The 15,520-nt window shown below is 36.0% G+C and overlaps 1 protein-coding gene across 1 annotated transcript; it reads right to left on the bottom strand.

The window, feature by feature from the left end:
• Positions 1–6,073: 6,073 nt before the first annotated feature.
• Positions 6,074–11,704, bottom strand: TSTD3 (thiosulfate sulfurtransferase like domain containing 3). Its single transcript, XM_033093998.1, has 4 exons — positions 11,556–11,704; positions 7,512–7,685; positions 7,253–7,412; positions 6,074–6,955 (listed from the first exon to the last, which is right to left on the bottom strand). The coding sequence occupies exons 1-4, from the start codon at positions 11,626–11,628 to the stop codon at positions 6,883–6,885; spliced, it is 480 nt and encodes a 159-aa protein (XP_032949889.1). The 5' UTR covers positions 11,629–11,704; the 3' UTR covers positions 6,074–6,882.
• Positions 11,705–15,520: the final 3,816 nt, after the last annotated feature.

The following is a 15,520-nucleotide window of genomic DNA, read 5'->3' as shown; positions in this document are numbered from 1 at the left end:
ATGGTTTATAAGCATACTTTGTAGAGTTCTGCTTCCTTGTGGAGAGTATCAAGTAAGCTGGAAAGGGAGATTATGTATAATGTCAGAACCAATGACAAATATAGGTGTCCCAGGCTGATGGCTAGGAAATTTGAAAAAAATGCTCTCCTCAGGTCTGAAGGAATTAAGGTTGGGCTTTGGTTGTAAGAGCAGAGTGATTCTACATCACAATCATGGACTTAATCCTAATTTTTCCTTTAAGCTTACTTATATTCTTTTACATTTTTTATTTTGAAAATTAATACATGACTTGTAGTTTTGCTTTCAACCTCTTAACTGTAGAAAATTTAAAACAACATATACATGAATAGATAAAATAGTGTAATGAACCCACATGTACCTATCACCCAGCTTCAACAATTATCAATTCATGGCCAATTTCATTTCATCAAAACTCCCACCCACTTCCTCTAACATGCATATTGTTTTGAAGCAAATCCAAGATATCGTTTCACCCGTAATTTATCAGTATGTATTCCTAAAAGATAATGGCTCTCTAAGAAAAAACCGTAAGAGTATTATTGTACCTAAACAAGAATTGGTCATAATAATTTTGTAGTATCAAATATTCAGTGTTCAAATTTTCGGTTATCTCATAAATATTATGAAAAATTATTAAATAATACTAGTCAGGATCTAAGCAAGGACCGCACATTGAAATTTGTGGATAAATGCTTTAAATCTTAAAATTCATGGATTCCTCCTTCGTCTCATTTTAAAAATTCCTCCTTTGGTTCACTTTCCTACTAGGAGTTGACCACCATATGGATTTTACCGATTATATCCTTGAGGTGCCATTTAACATGTTCCTTTCTCCTCTGTATTTTCTATAAATTGGTTATTGAATCTAAAGGCTTGCTCAGGTTTGAGGTTCAAAAAAAATTTGTTTTGACTACTGTATAAGGTGTCTTCCATCAGGAGGCATATAGTGTTCGATTGTCTCTTTCTGTGATTTAGCAGCCATTGAGGATATGTATTATTTTTAAAAATCAAGTATTACCATAGGCTGCACTGTCCTGTGTGATAGCCACTAGCCACATATGGCTATTGAACACTTAAAATGTGGCTAGTCTGAATTGAGACGTGTTGTAAATGTAAAAACACATCAGATTTCAAATACTTAGTATAAAACAAAAGAATGTAAAATATATGTTTATAATGATTACGTTATAAATAATTTTCGACACATAGGACTAAATTAAAACGCTTAAAATTAATATCACCTCTTTTACGTTTTTACATGTAAGAAAATTAAAACTCACATAATGGCTTACATTATAATTCTGTTGGACAGTGCTACTATAAGATATAAGGGTTAGACCCTGTCCCATTCTCCCTACCTTTCATTCCTGTTCCCCCAGCAACTTTTAGTCATTTTTCCGCAGTTAGGTTACTTCCACATTTCCAAGTAACAAGCTTATAATTATAGCATTTATTGAGCATTTACTATGTGACAAGTATTTCTAAGCTCTTTACATTATGAAGTCATTTAATTCTCAGAACAATCATTTTAGAGATGAGGAAACTCAGGAACAAAAAGTTAAGTAACTTACCCAGTCACAGGCCAAGTAAGTGATGAGCTTGAATTAGATTCTGATCTTAAAACCTGAGCAGCTGGGCTCTGGGGCCCATACTTTTAAATACTTGACCTTACTCCCTCCTCTGTTCACCTCCAGTTTCTTTTCTTTTGATTTTTTTTTTTCAATTGTAAATATTATCTACTAACTGCCTACATGAAAGATGAAGATTTCACTTCCTCGCACACCCCTTATTCCCACCCCCCCACCCCCCAATCTGGTTCTTCACTGTGACTTCTACTCCCATCATCCTCCCAATTTAATTGTATAATTTTTGTTAATTTACATTCAATATCTATTAAGTATACATAGATACTGTATTCTGTAATATACTATGGTTATGTTTCCTTTTAGAATATTTTTATCTTTCTGGAAGTAGTAATTGCCTTGGTTTTAATTTGTTCAATTTACTTTGTATCTTTTATTAATTTATCACCAGAATCATGTGTTATTACTCATTTATTACCCAGAAATACACTGACAGGGAGACATTCTTCCTTGAGTCCCTCATCTTTCTGTTTAGGTATCAAAGATACGGGGAATCACCTTCTTTGCTTGTTAATGACTTTGTTTTAATGGAGTACATCTTCTAGTAGCTTCTTGAGAAAAAGTCATTGAAGTTTCCTTTATCTTTTAAGTAGCACCTTGTTCTTGTTCGAGTGCGATGTGTTACTGTAAGGATATTAATTCAGGTTTTGGTTTAAGATTTTTTCCTTTGCTCTGCATTTCCTTTAAGTTGCATTTCTCTGTTTGGTTTGGTCAGAGTCTTTCAAGTTACAATCTTGCTTAATTGTCTCAGGATCCTTCATATTTAAAAGGCACGGAGAAAGCTAACTGGTAGATCTCTGTGCATTGGTAAGACTTTTTAGCAGTGGGCTTCATTGTACAGTTAAAGGAGCATCAAAACTTTTTCATTTGCCATTTCTTCCACCCTCAACATTATATTCTGAAGTGTTTTCTTTGGGATGGGTCAATTTTTCTAGAGAGATAGCTTCTAGCTGTCTATCTGAGGTGGCATGAACTGGGCTGTCTGTTCTTGGAGACAAGTGAGGTCGGGGTGAGGTATCATTGTTCAGTATTCAGAGTTTCACGTTGTCCTCAGTAAGGGATCACACTGCCATTCCTGCCCCCAGATGCTTAGCTGGAGGTTTCACCTGACTTCTTTACCCATTAATGTTAAGTGAATGCAAAGAGCAACCCAAAATATCAACGGCCTATAAATAAGTACCATATTGTACTGATTTACACAGTAATAACATCATAGTATTAAATGTTTGATACGCATTATGTAATTTAAACGGGAAACTATTATCCCCATGTGGATACGCTTCAGATTCTACCATTGTAATACTTTATTAAAATTTCTGTCCTCTTTCCTTTTCCCTTCTTACCTTGCTCCTGGAGAAACTTGTAGCACTGAAAAGAGGTGGTGATAAAATTACATTTTTCCAGATAAATTGCTGCCCTTTTTAGACACTGAAAAATAATTTTTACTGGAGGATGGAAGGAGCATTCAGTTTTCCACTTGTCCTTACTAATATAAATTTTTCACAGATTAGCTGCTGATCCTACCTCTATCCAGTACTTCTATGGCATATACATACTAGATAGCAAAAGGGTGCATTTTCACAGAATCTAAGAGACGTCATTGAGATCATAAGGCAAGTAAGAAAGACAATGTAAATGAAGGAAACCTGAAACACTTTGATTAATTCAGAACTCTGAGGCTGTCCACTGTTGCCACTTTTTCTAGCACATCTTCTATTCCATTATGAATATAATGTACAGTACATACAGTATTTAAAAATGTAATTTGGCTATTCTACATTTCTGAAACTTTTGATCTATCCTTGCATTATCAGAGTAAAAGTGATATACTCCCATGATTGAAACAGCCACTTGTTAAATGATGGATTAAATCATATGCTATGTTTTTATGTTTTGAGGCATCTGATACTACAGACCTTAGTAATGGTTTTACTCTTAAGAGTTTAATTGTAAAAGTCAGTGCAGTTTTAGATACGTAATGTTAAATTTTTATTTCAGAATAACTGACAACTAAAATTGTCTTTATAAGTTTGCTCTAATGGAGAAAATAAATTATTTTAATTAACCCTTTGCTTTTTCAAAAATATACAAGTCCAATTATATTTGGGTATAGGATACCCAAATAAGATATATTATTTATCATAAGTTTTTTTCTTTAAAAAAGTACCAGGAATCCAAAGGTATTCTAATTGTAGAATCTGGTCTAAGTGTCTCCAGGTGGGGATATTAAATCCCTATCCCATACCTACAAAAAGAATAAGTATATTTTTACCCACCAAACATGCTAAATAAAATATTAATATTGTTAAAACCTCCTATGTTCTCTCCCCAAAGGAAACCATTATGAATTTGGTATTTATTACTCATAACTTATTTGTATATGTATGTACAAATATAAATAATAAATGGTATTATTTTGCATGTTTTTAAACTATTGTACAGTATGTTTCTGGAATTTTCTTTTGCTTTCAACATTGTGAGTCATCCATGTTAATATGTATACTTCAGTGTTTTCATTTTTTTTAATCCTCTCATCAGCTGTGTCTCATCTGCTGTTAAACCCATCTACCATCTACTGGGTTTTTAATTTCAGTTATTGTATTTTTAAATTCTAGAATTTCTATTTGATACTTTTTTTGTAGTTTCTATTCCCCTAATAAATTTTTCCATTTTGTCATCTGTTACTGAATATATAAATCAGTTATTTTAAAGTCTGTCTGAAAATTCTAATATTTAACCCTTTTGTGGATCTGTGTCTTGTCTTTTTTATCTTATTTTTCAATCATGAGGTCCAATTTACTGCTATTCCTAGTAAATTTTGGTAAATTCTGAACACTGTATATGAAAAACTGTAGGAATCATTTGTGACTTTGGCTCAGGTCTCTGCAAACGGTGCCCCATGGACCAAATCCCACCTCCCACTTGTTTTTGGCTGGCCTTTGAGCCAAGAGAATGTTTGCTATATTTTTAATTGCTGAAAAATAATTAAAAGAAGAATATTTGGGAACACATGAAACCTGTATAAAATTCAAACCTAAGTGACCATAAATAGTTTTATTGGAATACAGCTACACTGGTGTTTCTGTACTGTCTATGGCTGCTTTTGTGCTATAGTAACAGTTGAGTAGTTGTGACAGAGATTTTATGGCAACTTAAAATACTTACTGTTGCCAACCCCTGCAGTAGCTAGATAATGGTACCTTTCTCCAAGAGAGGACTTCTGGTAGGCCTTTCGGGTATCAAGAAGATCACCTTAATTCATTCAGGGATTTAGTTGATTCACCTTAATTCATTCAGCGATTTAATTGAGTCAAAGCTGGCTGACATTTTTATGAAGGTTGGTCAGTTTCTGGTTAACCTCTACTTCTAGGATATAGCTATTCAGGGGTTCCAACTAAAAGCCTGGCGTATTTACCCTATTCCTTAATGGGCCCAGTATTTCAACCGTGGCTCGTTCTATACAGCTTTCCTTCTCTGTGGGATTGTGACTCTTCAAATCTTCACTGCCTTAGTATATTTGCCCTAGTAATACTTGTTTATATAAATAAAATCTGTTTAAATGCATCAAAGAATTACTAAGGCAGAGAGGATTTGAAGAGCCACTATCCAAGAAGGAAAGCTATAGAAGATGAACCAACATTGGTGTGTGTGTTTGTGTGTGTGTGTATGTGTGTGAGTATACACACGCACATGCGTGCGTGTTATATGTATGTATTTTCCAGCTTTTCTAGTCCTTGTAGGGAATTTGCTCTGCTGAAAACTAGACTGATATCAGAGTAGAAGTTGAAGGTGATCACATCACATCCCTACTCCAGATTCTCCAGTGGCTTAATATGTCATTTAGGGCAAACCAGTTACTTGCTAGGCTGTACATGATCTGAACGACTACATAAATGAGACTAAAAACAGATGGGTCTGAAGAGGCACAGGTGGAAGAAAGCACAAGTTTATTTTATTACCAGTACACTAGTGTACTAACAAGTGTAAGATTTAACATTCCAAAGGAATATACCCATGCTAGTGGCAGTCCTATACATTTAAACTTTTTCTATTTTCATTATTTTTAATTAAGATATAATTACAGAAAATGTGTATTTTTTTTAACATCTATCATTTATATCCCTCACACAGTGATAACCCTTTACCCCCATCTACCCCTCTTGACATCGCATACAGCTATTACATTTCCACTATCTCTATTCCTAATGCTGTACTCCACTTCTTGTAACTATGTGTGTGTGTGTGTGTGTGTGTGTGTGTGTGTGTATATATAAATATATATATAAAATTGTAGTTGGCATTCATTATTGTTCAGCTTCAGGTGTACAGTGCAGTGATCAGGCATCTACATCATCCCTGAGGTTGTCTCCCTGATGAGACAAGTGTCCATCGGACACCCTACAAAATCTTTACAACATTATTGATTACATTTCCCAAATTGACTTTCATATCCCTGGTAATCTAGTTACCAATTGTGCTTTCTAATCCCCTCACCTTCCCCCTTATCCTCACCGCTCCTTCCCATCTAGCAATGCTCAGTTGAAAATATGTATTTTCAAATGTTCACTTCATTGCGTTTTGGTAAATGCATATACCTATGCACCAACACCTCAAGATACAGGGCATTTCTATCACCCTAGAATTTCCTTCCTTGCCTTCTCCAGTTAATCTTTCCTCCACAGAAGCAACCACTGTTCTGATTTCAGTCCCTGTAGATCATACTAATTTTTAAGTTGAAAATTGTATCACTACCATGCTGGTCACAACGCTGCCATAGTCTTTGGATGCTGTTAATGTATTTTCATTGTTCATATTTCACCTCCTTAGAAGGATCCCAGACTTTTGGTGTTTTACTCTGTTAGTGTACTGGTCTAGCTCCTAGCCTCTGACACACAGAAGGTGTACTAACACAAGTAACTTGGTCCTTTGGAATACTATTGAACTATACTAAACTATTTAAAAATCAATTCCTAGAATCCCAACCCTTATATTTCATGGCAAGTCACTTAAATTATCTCACTCCTCAGTAGCCTTGGGAACTAGACGGAGAAGTCGTATTCTCAATTTACAGTTGAGAAAGATTCAACAAATAATTGACTTACACAAAAATCCCCTTCCCATTAGCCAGTGGTGCCAGAGCTCCGTTTTTATTCTTTTGCTTATTGCACTATGTGAGGCTGCATGTACACAAGGTAAGTGCCGGTTTGTATTCCAAAATTCAGTTTTCTTTTTTCTTCTCAGAATATTCGTAGGTTGCCCATTCTTTCCATCCTCCAGCATAGTGTTGAACACTGAAAACATACATCACATAGTGCTGTAAACATTTTCTCCTGCTTTATAACACAAGGTTGATAGAAACTTTAGAGATTTAGAGACGCAATGGCTACTCACCATACTATTTAGACTTTAAGGCTTTTTAAAAGATCATGTTACTTTTGAATAGGATGAAAAGATAGAAGCTCTTAGTCTAGCTATTCTGCCATTGCTAATATAGTAATAAAAAATTCTTCAGTAGACTAATAAAAATGTAACACATGGAACATTGCAATACACATTCTTGAATCCATTTTTATCCTTCATCTACATACCTATTAAAGCCCAGAGATATTGCCGTGTCCACAGCCTTCTTGCTTCTCACTCCAGCTAAACAAGAAAACACTAGACTGTCAAATTTGGCTGGCTTTACTTCATTGTACTTCTCTCTGAAGTCTTTTGAGTTCATCTGTAGAGCCTCACCTACCTCATCCACTGAAAGAAAATGTTAAGAATCTCAATTAAATTTTAGGTACAGAAAATTACTGAATACATATTTTTGGAATGAATTAGTTTAAGATACATGTCACTTACATGGTATATTGACAGACCCGGGGATTTTTCCATACTCAAGAATTTCCCATGGTTCTCTAACATCAATTAACATAACTTTTTTGGACTTCAAGAGGTTTTTAAGTTCCTTATAAGTGACACCTTTAAAAACAGTAGTACAAAACTTGTTGCAATTTCCTTTCATTGACTGCAAACCTGGAAAGAATAATTTAGACACCTTCAAAATGACATCACGATTACTATCTGGAAAGAGAAGGTCAAAGAAATTTCCCCCCTGGTTCCAGTCAGGTAACTATACTTGATCTTTTGACTTTACTAAACTGTATTCGATGTATGTATTTTGCACACAGCCCGACTGAGCAGCAGGGTGCAGCCATATCGTCGTGCTCCGCGTGCCCAATGGCTGGCTTTGTGCCTGCTCCATATTCTACTCTCCAAGCCCCTTGATTAGAGGGAGTTTCTAAACACAATAAAGCATTTCACCACTGAATTGTGCAAATAATTTGTAAATTTTACTGTGATCCAAGTTACAATAGTAAGAAAATTTTAATTTCATTTTCCCTTACCAAGCGAAGATACAAGCCATGTGTTAGATGTGGGGACCATACATTGGAAACCCTTTGTAAGTGCTTAATGGCACTGTCTCTATCTGTTAAATAACTGGTAGTGTAATATGGTGATGGGTAATAACCCATAAAACAAATCCATAGGTCCCTACTAATATAAGGCTATAATTGAATAAATAAGTGGGGAGAAGGGATTATTTCACTTGACAAATGTAAAAGGAGTGATGGAAACAAAATCATTACTACGTAAACACCCCCAGTAATAACTGTTGCAGCAAGAACCATTGATAGATGTTAGAGTTAGTGGCTGAAAGTACAATGACAAATGGGATAGTATCTCCCGAAGAGATACTAATTACAAAGGGAGACACCTGAAAGATACCACTAACCAATTCTTCAAAGATCACTTCACTAGTAATAAGCTATGTTGACAACATGTATCCCTTCATATAATGCACTGAGAAGAGCACAACATTACTTCCTTAGTATTCTTGCCAAAAAATGCATACTCTGAACCTAATCAGAAGAAAATCTTAGACAAACCAATCTACAAAATAACTAGTACTCTTAAAAGTGTCAAGGTCATGAAAGACAAATACTGTGGAACTGTCATAGATTGAAGCCAACTAAGGTGCCATGACAATAAAATGTAGCATTCCGGATTGAATCTGGGACTGTAAACGGCATCAGTGAAAAAACGGGAAATTTAAATAAAATCTGTGGATTAGTTAACAGGATTATATCAATATTAATTTCCTTGGTTTCAGTCATTGTACCATGTAAGATGTTTACATTAGGAGAAGTTGGATAAGAATAAAGGGAACTCCATTTTACTTTTGTCTTTCTTCTATAGGTCCAAAATTACATTTTAAAAATAATGGAAGAAAACCCAAAAGATCTAAAAATAAAAGCAAAAATATTGTTAATATTTCACAACAAAATGACCACTATAAGAAACATAATAAGAATGATTCAAATGTTTAAAATATTAAATATAAAGTGAAATTGTTTTAAATAGTGTAAAACTGGCATAGGAACAGACCCAAAATATACCATCTATGAGAATTCAGTATCTGGTAACAGTGACAATTCAAATTAATGGGGAAATTATATAGTCATGTGTCGACTAATGACAGGGTTACTTTCTGAGAAATGCATCACACAATTTCATCATCGAGCGAACATCACAGAGAGCACTTACATAAACCTAGATGGCATAGCCTACTGCACACCTAGGCTGTGTGGAATAGCCTAAGCTCCTAGCTACAAGCCTGTACAGCGTGTTACTATACTGATACTGCAGCTTCAAAAACTGAAAGAAAAACTCTGTACCTCTCATTCATTGATATAAAGCACAGATAAACATAGAAGCCTTCTGTGAAGCAGTGCATGAGCAAAGAGGAGTGTTAGTGTGGATGTGGTTTTATGTCACTTGCCTACCTATTTGAGCTGACAATTCTCAGTGTTTTAAGTTTTGTTTTGTGTGAGCCTCAGTTCCTGATCCATAAAATGAATGAGTTATACTACTTCCAACATGCCTTCCAAATAGAGTTTCTATAAATTTATGATTTTGAAACATTTTTCTTTGCCAAAAAAGCGATGAATAGTAAAGCATTACATTAAATATTGTTATTACTCAGATCTTAGTATTTACCAGATATAATTAATTCCCTTGAAATATACCAAACATATTAAACAAACATGGGTTGTAGCACAGGAAAAAAGTATACATGTGCTCTAACTACATTTTTATAGTGGTAAAGAACAGGGATTTTAGAATCAGAAATATGAAGTTCATATCCTGGCTTGCCCACTTAGCTCTGTAACCCTAGGCAGATTACTTAAGCTCTCTGGGACTTACTTGATGGCAATAATATTATTTAACCTTTTAGAGTTGCTGTGAGGTTTAAATAATCTATACAGTACAATCAGTAAATACCTATTTTCACTTTTTCTTCATGACTTAGGCACATTGTTCCTTCTGAAGAGAATACCTTTCTCCCTCATCTCTACCTGGCACACTTACTCTCCTTTAAGACCCGGTTAAATGCCACCTGTCACCACCACTTTGATCCAACAATTCCACTTTTAGGTATCTAGTCTAGTAAAAACTTCTTGTACATACCACAAAGAGGCAGGTACAATGTTAATTCCTGAAGAACTTTATATAATAGCAAAAAATTGGAAATCAAAATGTTCATCAAGAGCAGCCTGGATAAATAAACTGGTAATTCATACTATGGAATATATGCAATGGTTAAGAGTTACGTGTTGTCATGGAAAGCTCCTGAATACTTAAGTGAGAAAAAAATTACAGAAAAGTATGCACAGAACACATTATAATATATAAAATGTGACCTATAATATAGATTTATATTCTACAGAACACATACATGTAGTATTTTATGTGTACATTTATGTATATGTATAGAAAAGTGTTTAGAAGGATTTATACCAAACAATATCTGGGTGGAGAGTAGGATGGGAAGCTGTATAAAGGGGACCTAGGTTGTGCTGTATCGTGTTTTAATATAATGAGACTATAATCATGTATTACTACATTTTTTTAAATGAAAAGGCACTTTTTCTCTAACACTTTCTCCGACTCAGGTAGAGTCAGTTATTCTCTCCATTACAGTCTCACAAGACTGGGCTTTGTGTGGTGATTGTTTACTTGTGTCTCTCTCTTCCACAAAATGGTGAAGGCAACAGCAGAGGCTGTATCCCCAGCAGGATGTCTGGCAGATTACATGCTCAGTAGATGATTGTTGAACATGGTAAAAACAATCAACAAAGAATTTACATAGAAAAAAAGTACATCTTGAACGACAGAGGATGTACCAACAGTTAAAATGGAATACGTGCGCAGGGGGAGAGACAGTGTTATGCCGGCGCTCCTGTACCTGCAGCCACCAATAACAGTTGTTGCTAAAGGGGAGGCAGCAGGTAAAGCAAAGGGGCTGGAGGCTGGAGCTGAGTTCTAGACCTAACGCCTCCATTAACTACCGTCGCTCTCGGTCTTCTGCTCCGCCATCTGTAAAACTAGGGGTGGCGCTTTTGTGTTTCTAACACGCTAAAATTCTAGGTGAATGTTTCATCAAGCCATGAGAACTGCTGTCTGATGGGTCACCAGCGTAACTCACAAGGCGGGGCTCGTCAGTACGTCTCTCCCGGGCAGGAACTGGCCATCAGGCTCGCTTCCCTGAGTTACGAACTGACCTTTATCCTCAGTCAAGCACCAATACCTTTGTAAACGCCTTTCTACGCGAGCTCCCCGGAGTAATGTTTACCAACCTCCCTGCGTCCCCCAGGGCAGCCGCAGACCCGTCCCCCGGGATCTGCAGGAACAAGAACTGTAAGCGGGCGCTAAATCCCCGTGCCGAGAGTAATGGGTCTTTTAACTGGAATGGTACAGAATCGAACTCCCCCACCCATGCCGTCCCTTCCCTGGGGGCCGAGCTTAGGGGCTCTCCTTCCCTCCAGGGACCACCGAGCTCACCCCACAGCGCAGCTTCCGTGGACCCGAGGATCCAGCGGCGCGCACTGCCGAGCAGCAACCGAGGGCCCTGCATCGCCTGCTCGTTCCTGCGGGGCCACCGACCGCTTCCTCCTCTTGCTTCTACTCCTTCCTCAACCGCTGCCGGGCGAGCAGCGCCGGGCTCTTGAGCGCCCTCCAGCCAGGCGCCGGCCGAACCGGGTAGTGCCACAAGGCGTAATCGCTGACCTAAACGTGCCCTGCTTTAAAATTTAAAATCATGTGGAAAGAAACGAAGGGGTAGGCTTGCTTTTTTTGTTTGTTTTTTATTTTATTTCTTAAAGGAGAGACAAAGTTTAAAGGTATAAAGTAGAAAATATACCTAAGAGGATATTTAAAGATTTAAAGTAAATACTTTTCTCCAGTTTACTTTTTAACAGAGAAGTCTCATATATTGGGTTAAAGCAAACGACATGGACTCTTTCCTCAGAACTGCTCTTAAATCTAATAGCTGGCTGAATAGATGTCAGTATTCAGATAATCTCATGCTGTCATCTTTTCACCACAACTTGATAATTGACTATATTTAATAACAGCTTTGTTAGGTTAGGTCCAACTATTTTTAAAAATGTGTTAAGTTTCCAAATGCTACTGTAACACATTACCACAAATTTACTGGCTTAAAACAATACAAATTTATTATCTACAGTTCTGTAGGTCAGAAGTTTCACTTGGCTAAAATTGAGATGTCAACAAGACTGTGTTCCTTCTGAAGGCTCTAGGGGAGAATTTCTTTATTTATCTTTTCCAACTACTAGGGGCTGCGTGCATTGCTTGACTAGTGGTCCCTTTCCCCATCTTCAAAGCCAACAGCTGAGCATCTTCAAATCTCTAACTTTGATTCCTGCTTCTGTTGTCACATCCCTTTCTCTTCCTCTGATCCCCTGCCTCCCTTTTATAAGGACCTTTGTGATTACACTGGGACCACTCGGATAACCCAGGATAGATCCATCTCAAGATCCTTAATTTAGTCTTATCTGCGAAGTCCTTTTGCCATGGTAGGTAACATCATGTTCAAGAATTAGAATACCTTTGAGGTGGGCATTATTCAGCCTACCACATAAAGTTTTTTATTACTAATAAATTGTTTTCAATTTATTCTCAACTTGGTTTCCAAGCACAATGAAAGTTGTATTTAACTGTAAATTCAATCACAGTGAAAAAATTTTCATTTCTAAATAAAATTATTAAAGTATGTGTCCAAGGAATAATATCATGCACTTCTAAGTTGTTATGTTCAATAATTTAATAATTAATAAAACCACTTCAGATTCTATAGCAATGATATCACTTACAGTTATGTTTTTACAACTTATTTGGGGTTTAATCATAGTCTCTGTGTAATCTATTTTGTGGATTAACTTTGAAACAAGATATGCAGCATAAAACACAGGTAGTACGGACACAGATATGGGAACAATGTACTTGGCCTCAATGAATCACATTTAATTAGATTTATGCTTTTGCGAGAGCATGTATTACTGAACAATTTTTTTCCCAATGTTCATGACTAATTATTTGAGAAATATTTTCTAGTGTTACTTTTTTCCTGAAAAGATGAATATGTCTTCCTATACCTAGCTCAGTGTCAAACTTGGTTTATTTAGGAGTCCTTAGAGAAAAAAAAAAAATCTCATCAAGAGAGTCAGTCTTGATCATTGCTCCTTGGACAAGGGTCTGAGTTCTTCCTTCAGAGAGAGGCAGCAAGGTTTAAAGTGGGATGAAAGGGAGAGAAATAGTTTAACTCTTTTGGGAAAGGTCTATAATTGCTAAGTTGATATGAATCATTAATTCTCAAACAACTCATTTTATTTTTGCCATAATGTAAGTGAAAGGCAATAGGAAAGGAGGGGATTTTTAAGAGACTTGGGATTTTTTTCCATTTCTTTTTAAGTCCACTTCAAGCCCCCAGGTACTAGAAAAAAATCAAATGAAAAATTAGAAGATGTACCTCCTTTCATGCAACTGTTTTTCAGTATTTCCACTGCTAATAGTCTACCTACTGAAAATATTTTCATAAGTAAGTAAATATGAATATACACTGATAAGGGACTGATTGGGAAAAAAGGATACATTCTTTGGATATCAGAGTCCAAAGAAATTAATCAAAAGAATTAGGCTAATCTGGACATATGTCCAAGATATACTGTCAGGTGAAAAAAATCAAGTTGTAGAATAGAATGTAGATTGTAATGTATTCTGACTGTGTTCTCTTTTAACAAATGTTAATTATGTAAAAATATGGTACAAATGCATAGACAATTCCTGAAACTATACATAAGAAACCGTGAACAGAGGAGAGAGAATGTTACCTCTGAGTAAAGGAAATGGGAGTGTGGGAAGGAGAAAAGATGAACTTCATACTAAACTATCACGTATTACTTTTATATAGTGAATCTTCAAAAATACATAAGAAAAAATTAAGATATATGTACAACTTATAGTTTAGCAAAGTATTGCATATGTTTCCAGACAGAACAATGATGGTAAATTAAGATATTTAATACTATTTGAAATACATACACAGTTAGCTGGTCTCAAGCAAATTTGTATTTTTATTTGATGTTGTGTCATAACGTCTTTGCAATAGCACTGAATGTATACTTACTGGGTACCATTTAAAAATGATTTTCTTCCTTTGAGGAATCCCTCAAAGAGTAAATTTTACTTTCAATTAAGTAAAAGCTTGAAGACCATAAGAAATAAAAACTTAGTGTTAGACAATTTTCCCTAACTCATCCCAAGTTTTGAATAGAGATTGCAGTCTCTGGAGATTTTGTTCACGCTAAGTAAGGGTACATCTACTGGAAATCAAGACAGTTTGGGAATTTTGTCATTTCCAAGAAAAATTTAAGTATAAGTATTGTATGGTGATTTGCATTATCCCTAAATTTCTTTTTATGAGGAAGAGAAGCTAAATTTCCATATTCCTTTTTTTACTGTAAATTGGATTCCACTATATGATGCTTTTTAAAAAATTCCTTTTACTACAATGCATTTTAGTACGCAAATTATTTAGATTATCTCAAGTTTGCATGTCTTTCCCTGCTCCACGTTCTGTTTCAAATCTGATGTTAAAATAAATGAAAACTTTTATGAAGTAGACAATTTTGACTTCAAAATTACACAACACACCTATTCGTATTGGGGAATATTTTTTCCCCTAGGTAAAAATATCCCCCTACCATAAAATATGACTATGTATCCCTACACTTAGCACATTGACTGGCATATTTGTAATTATATTTGTTGAACGAATGGTTTCCATACATACAATGTAAACATCTATTAACCTCCTTTGCCAAATTTTGTACATGGAAATAATTTTAACTATTTCGTAAGAAATGAAGTCGAGTTTTTGAGGAAAAATCCAGAGTTTTTTGGTTGATCTCTAGTGTCTCTTGACTTGTAACCCGGAGCTCTATCCATAACATCACACCTGACCCCTGGTGAAGAGTTCTGAAAGATGACAAGACTTGTAGAGCTTATCCTTATCTAGTGTTGATGTTTGCAATACCATTCAAACAAAATATTTTTAAACCAACTACTTTTACTCAACATCCGCAACGTGCAGACCACTTTAACCGATAATCGAGCATAGGTGTAGATCAAGAAATTTCCTGTCTAGTAAGGAAGTGAGAACGACAGGAAGACAATAATAATGAAGAAAAGCAAGGTAATCTGAGGGATGTCAGCCGTGACTTGATTGCACAGAAGAGTGTGACGGAGGGAAGTAGGAGGCTGTCCCAGCAGGCACGCAGCAACAAGTGGGACTTAATCCCGACTCCAGAGCCGTGCACTTCACCTGGGAGTTCATTGCTACTATTTTCAGATTAGTCGGGGCCTACGGGATTCTGCCGACAAAGAACGGAGGCACGACCCGAGCCGGGCCCGCCCTGTCCACGCCCCACTCTGGGTGCGCAGCCAAG

This window comes from Rhinolophus ferrumequinum, chromosome 3 (genome assembly GCF_004115265.2).
Source record: "Rhinolophus ferrumequinum isolate MPI-CBG mRhiFer1 chromosome 3, mRhiFer1_v1.p, whole genome shotgun sequence".
NCBI classification, from domain to species: Eukaryota; Metazoa; Chordata; class Mammalia; order Chiroptera; family Rhinolophidae; genus Rhinolophus; species Rhinolophus ferrumequinum.
Note: the sequence above shows the minus strand (reverse complement) of the source record. Positions and strands in the feature narration are given on the sequence as shown.